This window comes from Petaurus breviceps, unplaced genomic scaffold (genome assembly GCF_028583685.1).
Source record: "Petaurus breviceps papuanus isolate PSGF00001 unplaced genomic scaffold, PetGlider_PUasm1.0 90842, whole genome shotgun sequence".
Classification (NCBI taxonomy): domain Eukaryota; kingdom Metazoa; phylum Chordata; class Mammalia; order Diprotodontia; family Petauridae; genus Petaurus; species Petaurus breviceps.
The window spans coordinates 25,152,000-25,172,015 of NW_027187358.1; the positions used below are offsets into that span (position 1 = coordinate 25,152,000).

Genomic DNA, 20,016 nt, shown 5'->3' on the forward strand with positions numbered 1-20,016 from the left:
AAATCTTTTCTATTTTCTTGCTCGTGGACATGTTGTGTCCTCCTCAGTAGCTGTGGGCAGGGACTGCTTCTTTTGCTTTTTATACAGTACACATACACAACAGGGATTTAATAAGTTTTTGTTGAATTGAAGTATTTATGTAGTGAAATATTTACTTAGGTACTATTGGAGATGGGCAGAGAGTTTACAACTTAGTAGGGCAAAGTTCATACACAGAAATAACCATAATTCAAAGCAATATGGAGCAAGCACCAGGAGATAGGAAGTAACAAAGAGCTATCTAGCTTCAGAGGAAGGAGAGATCACTTCGCCAGAAAGGGATTGGATACTGGAGGTTGTGATATTTAGAAGTGGACAGAAAACTAGAATGTGATGCCACTATCAATTCCTAAAATTAGCATAACAGCATAATCTTTAGAGTGATCCTTCCTAGATAATCAAACTAGGTAAAATAGCTATCATTACTAAAACAATAATGATTATTTTTATTATTTTAAATTATTATTATAAAACTTTGAGGCTGGCAATTCACTTTACATACATTATTTATCATTTGATCTTTATAACATGTGAGGCATGTGCTGTTATCTTAATTCTACAGATGGAGAAACTGAGGATCAAGTATCTAAGGCAGTATTCAAATTCAGCTTTTCCTAACTTTTAAGTCCAGCGTTCTATCTACTATGTCAATCCCATATGAAACTGCTACCAACACTTGTACACAAGCACAATATTGTAAAATTTCAGAAATGGAGCTCTCAAAATTAATCAGGTAGAAATCCCCTTTATAATATGTTTATGGCAAAATTCCATAAACATATACAATGGCCAGCACATACTTTTAAACTTAATAAATGTTTAAGGGGGGATGAGGAGAATCGTCTAAGTCCATAAGCCAATAAAGCTATCTATTAGCAAGAGTAGCTAAAAAGGGTAGTTAATGCACCTTGGATTGAATTATATTATTTTATATATTATACTGGGCCAACTTGGTGGTACAATGGATAGAGTGTGCTGGACCTGGGTTCAGGAAGGCCTTAGTTCAAAGTCAGCCTCAGACATTTACTAGCTGTGTGACCCTGGGCAAGTCACTTAATGCTGTCTGCCTCACTTTCCCATCTGTAAAATGACCTGAAGAAGGATATGGCAAACCACTCTGGTATCTTTGCCAAGAAAACCCCAAATAGGGTCATGAAGAGTCGGACACAAATGAAGAACAAATAAATAAAAAACATAATAGCTCATATCCCTATAACACTTAACGCTGTAAAAACACATTCTTTATTCGATCCTCACAGCTATAATAATAATAATAATAATAATTACATAACTATTATTATTATAGCATTTATAGTGCTTTAAAACTTCCAAAGCACTTTCCATGCTATTTCATTTGATCTACCTAGGCGGTAGGCACTATTTTTATCATCTCCGTTTTACAGATGAGGAAACCAAGGCACACAAAAGTTAAAAGCACTCGCCCAAAACTCCCACAGTTGAAGTGTCTGAGGCCATACTAAAACTGCAGACAAGTCCAGTACTCTGTCTCACACCACCCGGGCGGTTGTAAGAATCAAATGAGATATTCGTCAAGGGCTCTCAGCTCAATGCCTGGCACGCAGGAGGTGCTTAATAAATGCTTGGTCCCTTCCCTAGGTAAGCTCCTAGAGGGCAGGGGATCATTTGCTTACTCATTTATGTGTTTATAGTAGGCGCTTAATAAATGCGCAGTAAGTCCTAAAATAGCCGCGGATACTTTATTTGCATTTGTCTTTCTTACCGCAGTGCCTCACACGGTGCTTGGCACTTTTAATTAATGATGATAATGATTCCCATTTAATGGCTGAGAGGTTAAGGGAGCTGTCTGGAGCGCGGCGCTACCCAGACCCTAAGTGCAGTGCTTTGTACGCGCTGCTCCGAGCAGCTTCTCTCCCCGCTAGAAAAACAGCAGAAGCTGAGCTATAGCTGAAGTCTACCGGGAAAGGGGGGGGAGGGGGCGTGGAGAGAGGACCCGCCCCTTTGGAACTTTCCGTTGGCTCTGACGTCACCGCACCTCCCCGGCATCCCGCGCGCGCGCCCGGCGCGGCTCAATCTAAGCTCGGCAGCTCCAGCGGCTGCGTCTCTGCTGCAGGCCCCCAACCACCAACCTCAGCCGGTCAAAAAAGTGAACTCTCCCAACTCCTTAATGCTCCCCGCACAAACTCGGGAGACCCCTTCGTCCCTTCACACTCCACCACTGTTTAGCCCCTCCACGTGCCCCGGAGACCGATTCCCAAGGAGGTGGGTACCTGGGCTGAGATGAATCCCTCATAAATGGTTTTCTCCAGGTTCTGGGGAAGGAGAAGGGGGCACTGCCGCAGCAAAGCCGCCTCGGCTGCGGCCATGCCGGCCTGGCCCTGTTCGAACTTTGAAGGAGCCGGCGGGACGTTTGAATACGCTTTCGGCGCCCCAGTCACCGCGCATGCGCAGTAGCTGCTACCGCCTCCGCAGCTCTATTATGGAGGATTCGGGAGCAGGCTCCAAGGGGCTTGGAGATTAGAGCTCGCCAGCCCCTGGCCCAGCCCTACAGTCCGTCATAATCAGGTGGGCAGCTTGTAGATAAAGATGAAATGACCCCATTCACACAACCTCGTGAGTTTGGGGAGGGGAAGCTGGTGATTTCATCCACTAGTCAGTAATCATACCAAATCTATGTATCTAGCCCAATTTTCATTCCTAACATGCTGTAGAGCGTGGTGAGAAACTCAAATAGAAATGAGATGCTACTAAACGGTCTGTAAGGATCTCTGTGCCTGAATAGTGATGTAGAAAACCATGTATTAACATTATCTATCTTCTTTTGTATTTTTACTTATTTTCCTAAATAGTTTCCAAATACAATTTAGTCTGGTTCTAGCTACTCCAATTATGCTGTAATGATGGATGGAATAGCGTCTAGGACCCTGACCTAGGCAGAAATTACTTGCCTTCGTGTCCCAATGCAAACACAACTAGCTATGTGATCCTGGGCAAATCACTTAACCTCTCCCTTAGTTTTCTCATCTGAAAATGAGGAAATTGGACTCCGTGGGCTTTGATACCACTCCCAGTCCTACATCTATAATCTCTGACCAGCGTTACCAACTGCCTATTGGGTATAAGCCAGTGAAAAAGAGCTTTGGCTCTAAAGTTGGAGAAACACGGTTCAGATCCCACCTCTGGCAGTTAACTTCATGATATTAGGCCAGTTAGCTACTTTTTCTTCATTTTTTTGAAGTAATCATGTGTTTTTTTTATTTTTGTTGTTAATATTTCTTTCTACTATGTTTATAGTTTTCCAAATATTGACACAACCTTAAATTCCAAGTATAAATCCAACCTGGTTGTAGCATGTAATATTTTTAATACGTTGTTATATGCTCTTTGCTAGTAGTGTGTTTAATATATTTCTACCAAAATAAGACCACATCTATAAAGTTCTATATAAATCCTTAATGTGCTATATAAATGCTATTATTATCATTTTATAATTTTCTTTATCTGCTTCATCTCTATGTTTGTATCTTTTCCTACTTCATCTCTGTATTGGAGAAGGAAGTTGAGAGAATCCCTTTTTCTGTTTTAGGGCAGTTTATATAATATTGAAATAAATTCTTCCTTGAATGTTTGATAATACTCACTTGTAAATCCATCTGGTCCTTTTACTTTGGGAATTAATTTGTGGCTTATTCAATTTCTTTTTCTGATATTGGGTTATTTAAATTTCCTATTTCTTTTTCTATTATTCTGGATATTTTACATTTTTTTTTATGTAGGATATTCCTCTTTCACAGCAGTTTAGTTGCCTAAAGGTACAGAAAAAGAGCACTAGTGAAAGAAACATTGATAAAAATCAACCTGTAAAAAAAGCCACAGTCTCCGGATAAAATGTTGATGAGAGACACAGACTATTCCAAAGGCCAGAAAGAGAACTGCTCCTCACATGAAGATAATGAGAGAACTTGTTTGAAGACAGATTTTCAGATAGATGTCAATGACTGAGATAACACTGAATGCAGGGCATTGTGGTCTATCAGTTCTTTTTGCATGTCACTGTTTAAAGGCTATTATATCTAAGAAAGAGTAATAAGAAGAATAATATTCATTGCTAACATTTATATAGCACTTACTATTTGCCAGGCAACATGCCAAGTGCTTTACAATTATTCTCTCATTTGTTTCTCACAACAACCCTGGGAGATAGGTACTGTTATTATTCCCATTGTACAGACAAGGAAAGTGAGGTAAACAGAAGTTAGGTGACTTGTCCAGGGTCACAAGGCTAATAAGTATCTAAGGCCAGATTTGAACTCAGATCATCCTGACATCAGACCTGGTGTTATATTCACTGCTACCTAAATGGCTAGTAAATCAATTAATTTTTGGTTACTATAGAAAGATTATACAAAGACTTCTGGGACATATCTGACAAAAAATTGAATCAACTTCATATCATAAGTTAGAAATAACTGCTTATGAGGAAGTACTGATTCAAGGCATTAGAGAATAGAAAAACAAGAAGAAGCTAGGAAAGGAAATAGGCAGAAGAAAAAGGAAGAGTAAAGGTGATCACAGGAGAAGTTATAAGAAGCCAGGGACAGAAGATGTAGAGAAGGTGAAAAGTGAAGAGTTTGCTATCTGACTGTTCAGCCATTTTTGTGGGCACCTGCTGATTGAAGGAAAGCATTGCTTTAGTCCAACTTGAAGAACACCTGGGTCAGCTGAGTACTCTTCAGATACAATGTTAATTGAAGGACATCTGACTCTTACTTTGGTGCACAGATGTAAGCACTATTGCTTTCCTGTGCCATCTACAACCAGAAAGAGAAAACCCTCCAGGGTCCCTAATTGCCCTCTATTATCCACTGTGAATTGAGGAGGGAAAAAAAAAAACCTGTTTTTTCACCTGTTTTGCTGTGAATTTTGATTACTGGAGGAAAGGCTTTGCTTTGCAAGAAGCTGATTGAAGAATGCCGAATCCTATTGAGTGAGGAGCTACTTGGGTTTGTCTTCATTGCCCAGAATGTCAAATTGAGGAGTTTTATAGCCCTCTGGCTTAAGGAGATTGCTTGTCACTGAACAGATATATTGTTGATATATTTTATGTTAATAAGAGTTTAGCAGTTTTTCAGCATTAAGGATAGCTATAAGCTAAAAGAGCTTGTCTTTGATTCATTGGCTTAAGGGCAAAAGAGGAACAGCTAATAGAGAAGTAGCTTTGTTGTCCCAGGTATGTAGATTTCTTTACTTATGTGCCCTTTTTGAGTTGGTGGGATAGTCTGATCTAGGTTTATGGGTAGATTGTGATGTTTTGATTATTCCTGCTTTTGCTTTATATTAAATAAATGTTATGTTTTTCTATTGCTTTTGCCTCACTATTTAGTAATAGTTTTATGTTTGAGTCAGTAAGGACACTGTGAGTAATTAATTTTATGTAAGGAGGAATCATAAAAATAAAAGCTCAGAAGCTACAGTAGTAGAGTAATAGTATACCTATCCTATTCTATCCCTGTCCCACCCCTTATATCATAGTTAACCCCAGAAGAGCTCAAAAAAACTGTATGATTTATAGCTATATGGTAATATAACCATTATATTATGGTTAATTCTAGGAGAGTTTAAGATATAGCATCATGGCCTACCCCAGTCTGGGAACCCCAGAGCTGCCATATAAGTACAAGCCATCTTTGGGGGGCAAGAAGGGAGGGGTTGTTCACCTTATCAAGGCCAGTGTACATGTTTTGATATTCATTAATTTCATTTGTCAATGATTTTCATTGGAATTTAATTAGGTGCATATTTTAAAATAATCTTTAATTGTTCTAAATTTTGATTTTCATTTTTGATATTGATAAGTTGTTTCTCCTGTCTTTTAAAAATTAGATTAGTTAATTAATTAATCTATTTTATTATTTTTTCAAGTAACTAAAATTTTTTCTAATTAATTTTTTTTTCTTTCAGTTTCATTTATTTGTTCTTTGATTTTAAGGATTTCTGTATTCATTTTTAGCTGGGGTGATTTGACTTGTTTTCTGGTTTTTAGGCTTTTCCCCCTCAATTACTTCCAAGTTTACTTGATCTGTTATTTCCCTCATTTATTGAGTTATCAGGAGTTCTTGAAAGACTTTTATTCCATTAAGAATCTATTTTTCCCCTGGTAGCATTATATTCAGTAATGCAGGATAAGTTTTATTGTATTCCCTGTTTTTCTCTTCTTTTCAGTTCTTTCTGCCAAGTCTTATTTGATCCTGATTTTGGTTCCTCACTCTTGGTTTCTTTTTACTTTCTTTTTTCTTCCCTCTTTTCCTTCTTCTTTCCTTACTTTCTCTTTTTCTTTGATCTAGAAACTTTGGATTTTGGCTGTGACATTCCTCAGAGTTTAGAGATATACATTTTACCCTGCTACCATCTTGGTACAGGTCCTTATCACTTCATTCTTGGACTGGTTTTGCTGCTTGTCTTCCTGATTCAAGTCTCTCTAACTTTGGGCATTTTCACTGGCTGTCTCTAATGTCTGTACTTTTCTTCCTCCTCATCTTAATCTCTTGGTTTCCCAGGCTTCTTGCAAGTCTTGTCTAAAGTTCTACTTTCAATAGCAAGCCTTTCCTCGTCCTTAATCTTTTTTTTTTTTTAATTTAAATTTTTATTAAATTTTTTTTAAAGCAATTGGGGTTAAGTAACTTGCTCAAGGTTACATGGCCAGGTGTTTCTGGGTGGGTGCTAAGTGTCTGAGCCCAGGATTCGATCCAGGTCATCCCAACACTGGAGCTGGTGCTCTTACTATCTGTGCTACCTGGCTGCCCCACCTAGTTCTTAATCTTAATGCTGTCTCTCTCAAGTTATCTCCACTTTAATCTTGTTTGTACCTGGCTGTATGTGTATAGTATCCTCCGTTTCTCCTTCAGAGCAACTACTATTTTGGTTTTCTTTGTATTCTCAAGAGTTAGCATAGTTGTTGGCATATAGTAGGTTCAATAAAGTGCTTATTAATTTGATTTGCATGAGGACTACCTTGGCTATATCTCAATTTTTTTTTTAATTTTTTTGGTTTTTGGAGGGGGGAAGGGCAGGGCAATTGGGGTTAAATGATTTGCCCATGGGGCGGCTAGGTGGTACAGTGAATAGAGCACTGGCCCTGGAGTCAGGAGGCTCAGAGTTCAAATCCAGCCTCAGACACATAACACAAAAAACTAGCCGTGTAACCTTGGGCAAGTTGCTTAACCCCAAATGCCCTCCAAAAAGCAAAAAAAAAAAAAAAAGAGAGAGTGAGAGAGAACTAAGTAAACCTTATTTTGGGGCAGCCAGGTGACTCAGTGAGTAAGAGCACCAGCCCCAGAGTTGGGATGACCTGGGATCGAATCTGGGCTCTGATACTTAGCACCACACCCAGAAATAACTGGCCATGTAACCTTGAGCAAGTTACTTAACCCCAATTGCATTAAAAATAAATAAATAAATGACTTGCCCAAGGTCACACAGCTATTTAAGTGTTAAGTGTCTGAGGCCGGATTTGAACTCAGATCCTCCTGATTCCAAGGCCAGTGCTCTATTCAACGCGCCACCTAGCTGCCCCGCACCACCTAGCCACACCCTGCAATTTTTTATGTTTCATTTTTGTCATTTTCTTTGAAATTATCTATTGTTTTTATGATTTGTTCTTTAAATCATCAATTCTTCAGGATTTTTTTAGTCTCCAAATAAATATGAAGCCTTTCCTTAAAAGTCTTTTATTGATTATCATTTTGTTATGTTGGGGTCAGTAAAGAATGTGTTTAATATTTTACTTTTTTACCTTTGTTTATAAAAATTTTAAGCCCTAAATATGGTTAATTAGAGGTAGCTAGCTAGCACAGTAGATTGAGTGCTGATCAGGAAGCTGAGAAATATATATTTATCTTCTATTCCATTTAGTAAGTTTAGAAAAATATATCCAAAATTCTATTCATATCCTTAATTTCCTTCTTGCTTATCTTTTTGTTTGATTTATGTAAGTCTGAGAAGGCACATTGAAAGCTAGCTCTTAAAAGTTTTACTGTCTCTCTGTAATTCAATTGACTTTTAAATACTTAGATAGTATTCCATTCCATGCATATGTATTAAAGTATTGATATTATTTGATCATCTTTGCTACCTTTAAGTATAATATTTCCCTGTTGATCTCTTTTAACCATGTTTGTATATTGTCTTTATTGAGCTCATGCTTATTACCTCTGCTTTTTTCTCAGGTCACCTAAAACATAATAAATTATTTACCAGCACCTCATTTTAACTCTGTGTGAATCATGTTTCAATACATGTTTTTTGTATATTCAGGTTTTTTCTTTCAAACAACATATCTTTGGATTCTGCTTTTTAATCTGTTTTGCTTTTGATTTTTTACGTGTAAGTCACCTATTCATATTCACAGTTAAGATTGTGTTAATTGTGTATCTCTCCATCTCATACTCTGATAATTTTTTTCCTTACCTTCCGCCCCTATAACTTACAAAAAAAAAAGTTATTGTGGAAGAGATAGCATATGGTCATTACTAGTAATCTTATAATTAATCTGCTTCTGCTGCCTCCTCTCTTTCCATAGAGCGGCTCCAACAACTGGTTTTTAACCACTTTTTTCCCTTTTAATCTCCCTTCATGCACCTCCCTTTGAAGTTGGAGTTTGTTATGCATGTGACTGTTCTCTTCCAAACTGGATCTTCACACTTACACTCATCTCTTCCCTTTCTCTATACCAACCTCTTCCCTTCTTGACTTTAGTATATTATTACACTAAATTCTGTCTGTGTATAGTTGTATTAAGCCCTCCTTTGTCTAGTTCATAAAAAAAATTAGGTTCATCTGATGCCCACTCCCTCACCTCTTTCTCTGTGCTTGTATATTCTTTCTATGTACCCCAATTATGATACATAACAAGTTCCACCTCCTTTTTTACTTCATCCCTAGTATATACCTTTCATTCTCCCTTTTTTTTTTCTCTTTTGAGACCATCAGAATTGAACAAAACCACCAAAAGAACTATTTTTGCCTTTCTTTCTTTTCTACACTCAGTGCTTAGCACAATGCCTAGCACATAGTAGGTACTTAGTTAAATGCTTAATTACTGATGTATTCCTTGAACTTGTCTTTTTTAGTTGCCATATTTTCCATAAACACTGGACCCAGAGTCTGCAGGAGGCCCTGCATGTGTCAAGGATGTGGGATCCCTAGCTAACATAATTTGTTGTTTGCATCCCAGGATAGATTCCCTATGTGTCCTTGGGAGGCAAGATAGGTACCAGCCAGTCTATGCCAGGCTGGGAAAAATGCTTGTGCATCTGGGGTCCTTTGCAGATAAGCAGACCCTCCTATCTTCTTAGTGTAGTGGTTCCCAAGGGAAAAAATGCAGGTTTTGCCATCACCTTACTCCTCTCCTTCCAGAGTGATTACTGTATCTTTCCCCTCCCATGCCAGGCTCCTTCCTGTTTTCGTCTACTCCTCCTTTTGTTGTACTGTCGTAAATATGCAAACTTCTGTAAGGGCTGTGAACTCTTCCACATGCATGTTCACTTCTCTTCTAATAAACCTGGTTTTTGCATAAGTCTCAAGATGTTGTGATTGCCTGTTGACACTTAATCCCTTATTTCCTATCATCCTTGATGACATTCGGGATTTTAAAGAATTACTTGTCTCTTCTTTCCTTATTAGAATAAATATTTCTAATTATTTAGAACTAAAAATTGCCAAATATATTTATCTTTATGGTTTTCTCCTGACTCCTGTGTTTGAAATTCAAAGTGTGTACTCAGTTCTAGTCTTTTAATCTGGAGCAAAAATCCTCATCAAAGTCCTCTGTTCCATTAAAGAGTCAATTTTCCCATGTAGGATTATACTCAGTATTTCAGAGTAAATTTTATCATATTTCATGAATTTCTCTACTTTTATAGACTCTACGAAGTCCTGCGTGATCTTGACTTTGTTTTCTTGGTACTTAAATTGTTTCTTTCTACCAGTATACAATATTTTTTTTCTTTGATGTGGAAGCTCTAGATTTTGCCCATGACATTCCAGATAGTTTTCATTTGGGAGTTTCTGTCAGAAGGTCACCAGTGGATCCTTTATATTTTTCACTTTTTCTTCTAGTTCTAGTAAATGTGTTCAGTTTCAGTTTTCATTTATAATTTCATGAATTTTAATACAGACCTTTTTTGTTGGTCCTGGTTTTTAGGAATTCAGATGCTTCTTCACTGTTCTCTCCCTGACCTATTTTCCAGGTCAGCTTTTTTTGTTCATTTTTTGTTTGTTTATTTGTTTTAATGGTAGGTGCTTTATATTTTCATGTATTATTTCAATCTGCTGATTTTGTCCTAATATTTCTTATTGTCATAGTCATTGATCTTTATTTGGTCCATTCTAATTTTCAGGGAATCTTTTACTTGAATTACTTTTCCACTTTTTGTTCTAAGCTATTTATTCTTCCATTTCTTTCCTATAGAACTCTTATTTTATTTATAATTACTTTTTTTTAAGTGTTAATCAAATTTCATTTTAATGATGTTCCTCCCTAAGTGGCATATAATGCAGTTGCTTTAATTTTTTTCATAGACGTTTTTGCACACAAAAATATACAAAATAACATTAGGATAGTAATACCACTTCCTAACATGTAATACCACATATACACAGCACATAATTTGTATACTGTCCAGTCTATTACATAATTATAAGAAGCAACCTTGGTAGAAATGATTCATCATGGTAATTGCATGAAAAAAAAGTGTATCTACATTTTTAAAAAATATTTTGCTTCATTTCTTTCTTATGGCAAAGCCATTTTTATCTGAGGTTCTACTTGTTCTTTTTATGGAGTTACTGACCTCTTCTGGAAATGCCTCTTGGGAGTTTCTTGACCAATCATATTTCTTCATAGGTTTCAGAGACTTTGGTTTACTTATCTCAAGCTCCATTCCTGGTTTGTATTTTTGTGCTATGGACAGGCTTTTGCCTGATCTATATTTGTGGATGGGGAGGTCAGGCCTTGTTTGGTCCCATCCTCAATTCCCTAGCTTCTTGCCACTGGCTTTTGTCTCCTTCTATGTATTCCAATTCAAAATGCTGACAGTCTTCAGTGATCATCACTGGAGTGTATGTGGGAGAGCAAGGATCCTCTCTGATTTTTCTTGGTCCCATCATAAATAGAAATTCTACCCATTTTCTAACAATGAATAAATAGAATTCATTGTAAGTCCTTTGGAAAATGGGGCTTAAAAAATAAAAGAGAAGATGTCTAAAATTCTGCCCATAACATCATCCTGAGACAGCTAGGCGACTCCGTGGATAGAGTGCTGGGCCTGAAGACAGGAAGAACTAAATTGAAATCTAGCCTCAGATGCTGTGTGACTTTGGGCAAGTCATTTAATCTGTTTGCCTCAGTTTCCTCAACTGTAAAATTTGGATAAAAATATCAACTACCTCCCACAGTAATTGTGAGGATCAAATGAGAGACTATTTGTAAATTGCTTAGCAGGTGCCTGGAACATAATAGGCAATATCTAAATGCTATTATCATTGTTGCTATTGTTATTATTGTCATCATCATCATTATCCAGCCCTGGAATGTGAAGAATAATGGCATAGTAGGAAGCAAGGAAGGAAGATGACAGGGACTATGTTATCTAGCTTCTAGAAATAAGTATTCTAACTGATAAAAGTGTGAGGAAATTTCTTAAAGCAGAGCCTAGAGTGTATTGTATCTGGTTAAAAAAAAAAAAGTTGGTAGAGAAGTGTTGTTTTTTTTTCTTTTCTGACCTGTACTACATGACTTTGAAGAAACTCTTGCTTTTTTACATATATTTGACATGTATATTTTTAAAATTACAAATAAAAATAAATTTGTACTACCCAGAAAAAAAAGCAAATTTATATAGTGTGTTAAGTTATACAAAACAGCAAATTGAGAAAAGTATACTCTCCCAACTTTGCAAACGAGAAGGCCAGGGCTTAGTTGAGAGAATTCTGTGAGTCATATTGTATCAGCAATGCCATATTCACAATGCCTATAGAGATTACAAATATGCTGATATAATTATCCATCACAAAATACGTCAGGTTTGCCATTTGGGGAAATAAACTAGAAAATTTATTAAGATACCAAAAGACTGAGTCCCAAAACCAGAAAGTGAAAGCCATCAGAGTAGTTATGACATTGGCACAGGTAGATAAAGTAGAAAGCACCCACATTCTCAAGCCTTTAAAACAGAACAAGCTACCTCAGGCAAAGGTCCTCCTCTCCCCACTCAAAGCAACCACCCAGCGTCCTGGAAGAGCGCTCCCAGCAGCTCCGGCCTCTGGCAGTCCTCAGCCGGAGTCCTAACTCAAAAAAAAAAAAAAAAAAAGGCAACCGCCACCAACTGCCAACCGCAGGACTGTTAGCTCGGCTTTTCACTTTCTCTTGCTCTGCTATGTCAGCACATCCATGGGGCATGGGAGATCTTTAAATCCCATAACCCTTACACATATATAGTAAATAAATTTTTACCGTAACTCAGTACTGCCATTGCAAAGAATTTGTACCTCTCATTTGGTAACTGCTCATTTACTAACTTTTATATTATTTTTTTTTCCATTTGTATGTCTTTTTTTCTGTCCTCTAGATTAGTTCCTTGAAAGAAGGGACTCTTTTATATTTCTTTTGTCCCCCATACTGTGTAGTACAGGGACCTACATAGTCAATAAATAACTGTTGAATGAATGAATGCAATTTATCAATGTCATATTGTCATTAAAAGGCATACTTTATACTGCCATTATTATAAATAAAAATAGGACAGACTAAAGGAAATATGAAATTATTTTCCCAATATTCTCGAAAATTTTGTCCAAATTTTTGTTCATAACATAGAACAGTCATAAAGAGTTTGAAGAAGATTCAGAAGACAGCCAACAAAATGATAAAGAATTGGAAAAAAAGTAGGTTCTGTGACATGATGATGGAGTTATTTGACTTTTTAAAAGAGGTTGAGTACTAAAAGGGCTTTTTAGAGCAAAATGATGAAAACTGCCTTCTTTTTCACTAAAGAAATTACCAAAGGAAATTTTTAAAACTAAATATAGTTGTTCAATATGGAAGGTTATGGAATTTCATTTCCTGGAGCTCCTAATTGTTTTTCCAAGAAAAGATTTAAGCAATAAAATAGGAATATAAATGCATAACTATAAGTCAATTTGTTACATTCTTGATTTGGCTAATTTCCAGTCAGACTTAAGGTTCATTAAGAATAGTTTCTCTCTTAGAGATAATGTGCTGTGTTTTCCTGTTCTGGTTTTAAAGATGATTTTCTTTTCCCTTGGAATACTAAAACTAATTTTTCTTCTGTGGCTTAACTCATATTAAAGACTTTTTCAAAGAACTAGGGAATTACTAACCTCCAATATGAATTTGCCATATATGTGGATGATAATAGTATAATAAACAGAAGTATTAGGCTATTCTAAATGTCCTCATGTGAGATGTCCACTTACTTGAGTGTATCACAAATAGAAAAAGGGATACCATAAAGCCAAAAGTACACTTATACACCAGTATCTTTCAGTTGTATAGGAACAAATATGAAATAAATCGTTTTTTTTTTGTTAAGGACAGATCTATTGAAATAGGAGTCTGTGTTGCTAATGAGGGTAGCCAAATGTTATATAGAATAATCATGGAGTGTATAAAACAACCAGTCTTTATTGGTAGAGGGAATTCTCTCACACAGGAGTTTTCCCTTACCAATGTGATTTATTGGTCTAATCTCTATCCCTATTATTGAAACTTTGAGACCTTATGACCATCCCTATCTCTATTATAGTAACAATTTGCCTTAAATGGTTTTAACAACTTAAAAATTATTATACAGGGGCGGCTAGGTGGCGCAGTGAGTAAAGCACCAGCCTCGGAGTCAGGAGGACCCAAGTTCAGTTCTGGCCTCAGACACTTAACACCCATACAAAAAAAAACTAGCTGTGTAACCTTGGGCAAGTTACTTAACCCCAATTGCCCTCCAAAAGGCAAAAAAAAAAAATTTTTATACTATGTATTTAAAAACTTTTAAAATTCATTTTATAAAACAAAATAGTAATATAGATTATTACATACTCACCTGGATAATCTAGACCATAATATACGATGATGAAACATCTGAGAGAAAACAGTTCACCTAAGTGGGAAAAGGATCCCTTTCATTTGGTATAAATTCTCAAAATGAGGTGCAGATTCAGAAGATTCTCAGAAGTTGCAAACTTCATTGTATATGCAAACACATTTGCTCAACTGAGAGGATAAAGCCACATAGATAATTCCCTCTGCTCACTAGTATAAGCTTGAATTTCAGGTTGAATTTCAATTAGTTCAACTTTATTCAATAATATATGTCCAGTTTAAATTGTCTGGAAGAGTATGTTGGAGAGTATGCAATTAGGCTATCCTAATATTAAATGGAGTAACAGAGGCAAAATCTTTGAGGAAAATTCACCTTTAATTTGTTACTTTTCCTCATAGAAATTTCCTGAACATTTTAGCCATAAGTGGGGATTTCTCACTGAAGGAACATTCCCACTACATAAAATTGGGAACTCCTTTGAGAATTTAGTCAATAGGAAAGTATTAAAAGGGCTATAGACCTATGGATCTGCTTTGGGCCAGTCCCTGTTGTCCTTAATGGCCTACAACTCTCCAAGGAATATCTCCCTTGAGGCTTCACTTGAAGAAAACAATAGTTAATTTTCTTGGCTGTACTCTCTGGAGATAATAGGATCTTCTAACTTGGTATATGTACTACCATGTTCTTCAAAAAATGTTTGAATCCTCTAAGACATTGCTTTAGTGAGCAAATGACTTGAAGACCTAATATCATCCCAATTCAATTTCACTCATTTAAAGTTTTGATGATTCAGATACTAGCTTTGCTGAAGTTTACCTTCCCACTGCCTTTGGAAAATGTTTGTATTACACCAACGGCCCAGGTACACTTCAAAAGATCTTTTCACTCTAACTTTTAATAAGAAAATCTGGGAAAATGCATAAACAATACTCCCCATTTGCAAGGACAAAATTCACAATATTGCAGAAGAAAGTTTTATTGAAAGAAGGAGGGAAAACAAAACCTTGAATGAGCAACTATTAGTTCCAAAGACATATATAGATCTCTAGTCACTAACAGTCTGAAATATGAGAGCGCCTTATATGGAGTTACTCTCGCCAGTAAGTCCTCTTTTCCCACACAGCTGCTGCCTGTCTATGTTAGAGAGAAGGGTAGTATATTTATTGTCACTCCAATTTCTAGTCATTACTTGTGGAACTCCCAGATCCCAAATATGGATTTGGAGAAGCAAAGGACTTTGTATCTTTCTTTAACAGTTCCCTGTAGAAAATGAAGGTTCCTGTAGAGTCCTCTTCTCCATTTGTTGTCATTACTATTAACCATTCCTACAAAACTTCTGTATTGCCACTATTTATTAGCCTATTTTCATAACTACTTGAAAGTAATAACAAAACTTTTTATGAATATTGAGAAGTTAAAAAAAAGACATAGGAAGGACAGTTTTGCAAAGGGCACAGGTGGCTGCCAAAAGACAAGGATGTTACAAATGATGAAGAAAAAAAATATGAAATACTTATATTAATGGAACACTCATGGAAAATCTTCTCTGTTCTGGGAGAATGGAAGATTCCAAGATAAATAAGGTAAAAAGGAAAGAACCAAGGATCAAAAATGGAGGTGTTACTCAGTATTTATTTCAGGGTATATACCTAAGGAAATATGCCTGGGAAGTGGATAACAATGTGAAACATGGGATAAAACATAGATTACCCATGTGTAACATGGATAAACAAATGTGAAAGTGAAGATCATGACTATTTGGGGAGTTTCTTGCATAAAACTTGCCCTTTGGTTAAGATACCATGAACTTTCTACTTGACTAAATTTCTCTTTTGAGTAAAAAAAAAAACACAAATTATATCTCTATTACAACTAGTTTTCTTTCCTTGATCATTGAATAATACATTGATTTAAATATTAAAACTCAACATATGTGCTGAGTGCCATTTTATGCAACAAAAGAGCTTAGTGTTACAGATTTAGAATTGGAAGGGATCTTCATGGTCATTTAGTCCAAATTCTTTGTGTTACAATTGAGGAAATGGACAAGAAAAGAGGTTACTTGCCCAAGGTCACAGCTTATTAGTGGCAGAACCAGGATATCAACCCAGTCCTCTGACTCAATTTAAATTCATCACTCTTCCCATAGAATCTTATTGCCTCCCAACAATTTCTGATCTGTAAGTTCAGAATAGATTTAGCCAAATTTTGTTAGAATTTGTTAAATTTTACCATGCTGATACCTGATACATTAAGAGAGAATGATTCTGATAGTTCAAAATTCATTGAGGAGAGAAATCATTGTGGAGAGAGGGTCCCACTTTTCTTATCACAACCACCACCTGTTGTTGCCCAACTTGCCACCAACAGGCATCTAGGGATAGGAGTCCTGGGAATGACAATATTCCACCATCTCAGACCACAATCGTGTTTCCAGGCTTCATAGCCATCATTCAGGGAAGCAATTTCCATGGAAAAAGCACCAGCCATCTCCCCCAAATAAGCAAGCCAGCCTGGGTAGAAAGGCACCTTAAGAGACAGGAAGCAGCATGTTCCAGACAAATCACTACCACCACCACCATCACCTCACTAGATTGTAAGCTCTTTGAGGGTAGAAATTGTTTTTTTGCCTCTTTTTGTATCTCCCATTCTTAGCACAGTATACGGCCATAATAAGTGCTTAACAAATGTTTATTGTCTAACTGAACCTAACTACCATCTCCCTTCATATGGTGATGGGGACAACATAGGACCCGAAACCAAAAGCCTTGGGAATAGTAATGCTTTTAGCCCAATGCACTCAGACATCATCCTGGGAAAATGCAGCCTGGCAATTATTTCTGTAGATACTACAGCCAATAGCTACTAAAGATCCAAAAAAGAAAGTTCTTGCCGCCAAAGTCCTTAGCACTATCAAATGGTTCAGCATCAGAAATTGATATTATTTTAAGTGGAGAAATGAGATTAAAGAAAAAGCATTATTATCTACTTTGCTGTTAAATCCTAAAGACCATGGGACCTTTTCATCTGACTTGCAATTGAAACTTTCCATATATGTTGTTTCCTTCCATTGGAACTTGACCTCTTTGAGCACATGGACTATCTTCCTTTCTATTTGTATCTCTAGTACTTAGCAGAGGGCTTTACACATAGTAAGTACATAATAAATGTTTGATTCATTCCATATCCCTTGGGTATAAAAAGTCATTTGCAAGTAAAATATGATCAATTAACAAAATTCAAAATAACTTCTTTTTTCAAGTACCTAATTTAATCTTATCAAGTGCAATGGATATGTCTTCTTTGGGAAGTTTAACTGAATGAGAAAGAAGAGAATTGCAGAGAATGCTTATATGTGAATGGGTTATAATCTATATCAATATAGGGAGGACCCACAATGATGACATCATAGGACCACAGGACTTATACCTAGATGAGACCTTAAAAGTCATCTTGTCCAATATTCTCATTTTATAAAAGAGGAAACTGAGACCTAAAGAGGTTAAAATCATGTAGCCATATAGATTTAAAGCCTTCAAACAGCTTTTACAGCTGAATAATTCATAAAGGCCAAACTATTAGAGCTAAATTTCACCACTTAAGATATTAAGGAAGGAGCTTGTCATCTTTTTAAAAGGATGAATTAATTTCTTATATAATTGTCTTCTTTTTTTATGGTCCTCATGTACCTTACAATAAGTAAATGATTCATTATCAAAATCTTCAGAAACTTATGTTATTTCTTTGCTCTGACAATATTAAATGATATTCTTTTAGAGATGTATACAAGGCCTTAACATGATAATAACTTAGTGGCAACAAAATATAATAATATTTTAAATGTAATTGACAAGCCCTTCTGTCATAAAAACTTCATTATGAACTCATTCCATAAAAAGAAATACTTTTTTTAGTATCCAGAAAGATCTAATGCTTACATTCAAGATGTTTTGACAACTTACTGTCACAAGGATCTTGATTACCAAAATTCTTTTTATTTCAGAAAATTGCCCATTATGGACAGTTCTACACAGCCATAATTATCTAAGTCATTGAGGCAAAAACAAAACAGCCAAAAAAATAAATAAAGCTTTGTTTTAAATAGTGAGATAACAGAAAAATCAAGATATCTGCTCTGAATTATCCATTTGAATAGAAATCTTGATTTGGTAGAATCTTCCAGTTGATTATCAACTCAGTTTAACTGCTATCATTTGCTAATATTTGAGCAATCCTCATGATAGCCAGTATTCAATCAATCAACAAACATTTATTGGGTGATTACTATGTGATAATAACCAGGCCCATGTGTTGCATACATAGATAAAAATGAAGCAGATTTTACACTCAGTAAGCTTCCATTCCATCAGAGAAGACAACATGTACTACGTAAGTATGCACAAAATACATTTAACAATAAATACAATGTAATTTTTATTTGGAGGAACATGTGGATTAGGAACTCTTTCATGGGAGCAATCATTTCAGGAAACTGAATCGCTTTCATTTGAATTGTTTTAGGAAGATTCTGAAGATCACCTGACAAGATAAAGCACTGGATACTAATTCCTTTTTCAAACTGAACCTCCAAGCATTCAAACTACTACCAAAGGGCTGGCCATGTTGTTTGAATGCCAAACGTATGTTTGCCTGAAAGACTTTTACAGAGAACTCACACAAGGCAACTGCTCCTGTGGAGGTCAGAACAAGGTCACTCCCATGGTCTATCTGAAGAACTTTGAAATTAACTGTGAGATATGGAAAACACTGGCAAAGGACTGCCCAGCATGATGTGACTGCATCAAAGAAGGCACAGTGATCTATGAGCAGAATTACAGTACCTTAAAAGAAACATGAGATGCACAAAATTAGAGACATCTCCACTCCAAATATTCATGTGGACTATTTGTGCCCAACCTGTGGTAGAACTTTCCAAGGCTGGTCAGATCAGCCACAGTCAGGCACACTGTACTTTAACTCCAACATAGTAATGTCATTTTAATCCTTTTTGAGAAAGAAGTATAATAACCAACCATGTAGAAGGAGAAGATTGAATTGAATTTTAAAGGCAACCAGAGATTCTCAGTAGTGAATTGTGTGGAGGCAATGCATTCTAGTCATGGGGGAGTTACGTTTGACCAGGGATTTTGCAGAAGAAATTCCTGCATGGACTAGAAAGTTGGACTAGATGATTACCAAAATCCTTTGCTAATCTTAGATCCAATGAAGTAACATGATGAAAAGAATTTTTGAGGTAGATTATTCTGTCACCTGTGTATAAGGCTCTAAGGAGCCACTGGAGTTTATCAGTCAGGAGAGGAACATGTTCCAACTTGTACTTTAGAAATATCACTCTGAAAAAAAAATTGAAAAAAAAAAAGAAATATCACTCTGGAGGATCACCATATTGAGAAGACTTTAGAAAGGAGACTAGACAATGAAACTAAAAAGTCTATCTCAGTAGTCCAAGTGAGAGGTGATAGTTACCTGAAATTGGATAGTTGTATGTGATTATAGAGAGGAAAATAGATGTGAAAGAAATTTGGGAGGTAAAATTGAAATAACTTGGAAACTGATTAGATATTGAGGGAGGGGGTTATGAAAAAGAGTGAGGATTTGAGGATGATTTTGAGGAACTCTAGTTAAGTCCACCTTACTCTAATTTCTCAATTTGCAACTGTAACTGTAGTTTTCAGAACACTTTCACATACATTGTCTCATTTGATCCTCTTAAACAACTTTGAGAGATAAATAATACAGTTAATAATTTCTGGATTAAAACAAAACAAAACCAAGGAACAAAATTAATGTAGGTTTCCCAAGGTCTTAGTAAGGAATGATGTGGGAACTAGAACCTAGATCTCTTTCTTGTAGTATTCTACTT

At 36.1% G+C, this 20,016-nt stretch overlaps 1 protein-coding gene and 1 long non-coding RNA gene across 3 annotated transcripts in view; one reads left to right on the forward strand and one right to left on the reverse strand.

Moving 5' to 3' along the window:
- Positions 1-2,418, reverse strand: part of FANCL (FA complementation group L) — an 81,027-nt gene extending 78,609 nt beyond the window's left edge. The window contains exon 1 of one of the 2 annotated variants that reach the window (XM_069071771.1): positions 2,289-2,418. In XM_069071771.1, coding sequence (XP_068927872.1) covers positions 2,289-2,384 — 96 coding nt within the window. In that variant the 5' untranslated portion in view covers positions 2,385-2,418. The remainder of the gene's footprint in view (positions 1-2,288) is intronic. The other variant, XM_069071772.1, reaches the window with a different exon arrangement.
- A 48-nt stretch (positions 2,419-2,466) lies between these two features.
- Positions 2,467-19,218, forward strand: LOC138148863 (uncharacterized). The gene is made up of 2 exons (XR_011165195.1): positions 2,467-2,583; positions 18,654-19,218. It is a non-coding gene; the product is annotated as an uncharacterized lncRNA (long non-coding RNA).
- Positions 19,219-20,016: the final 798 nt, after the last annotated feature.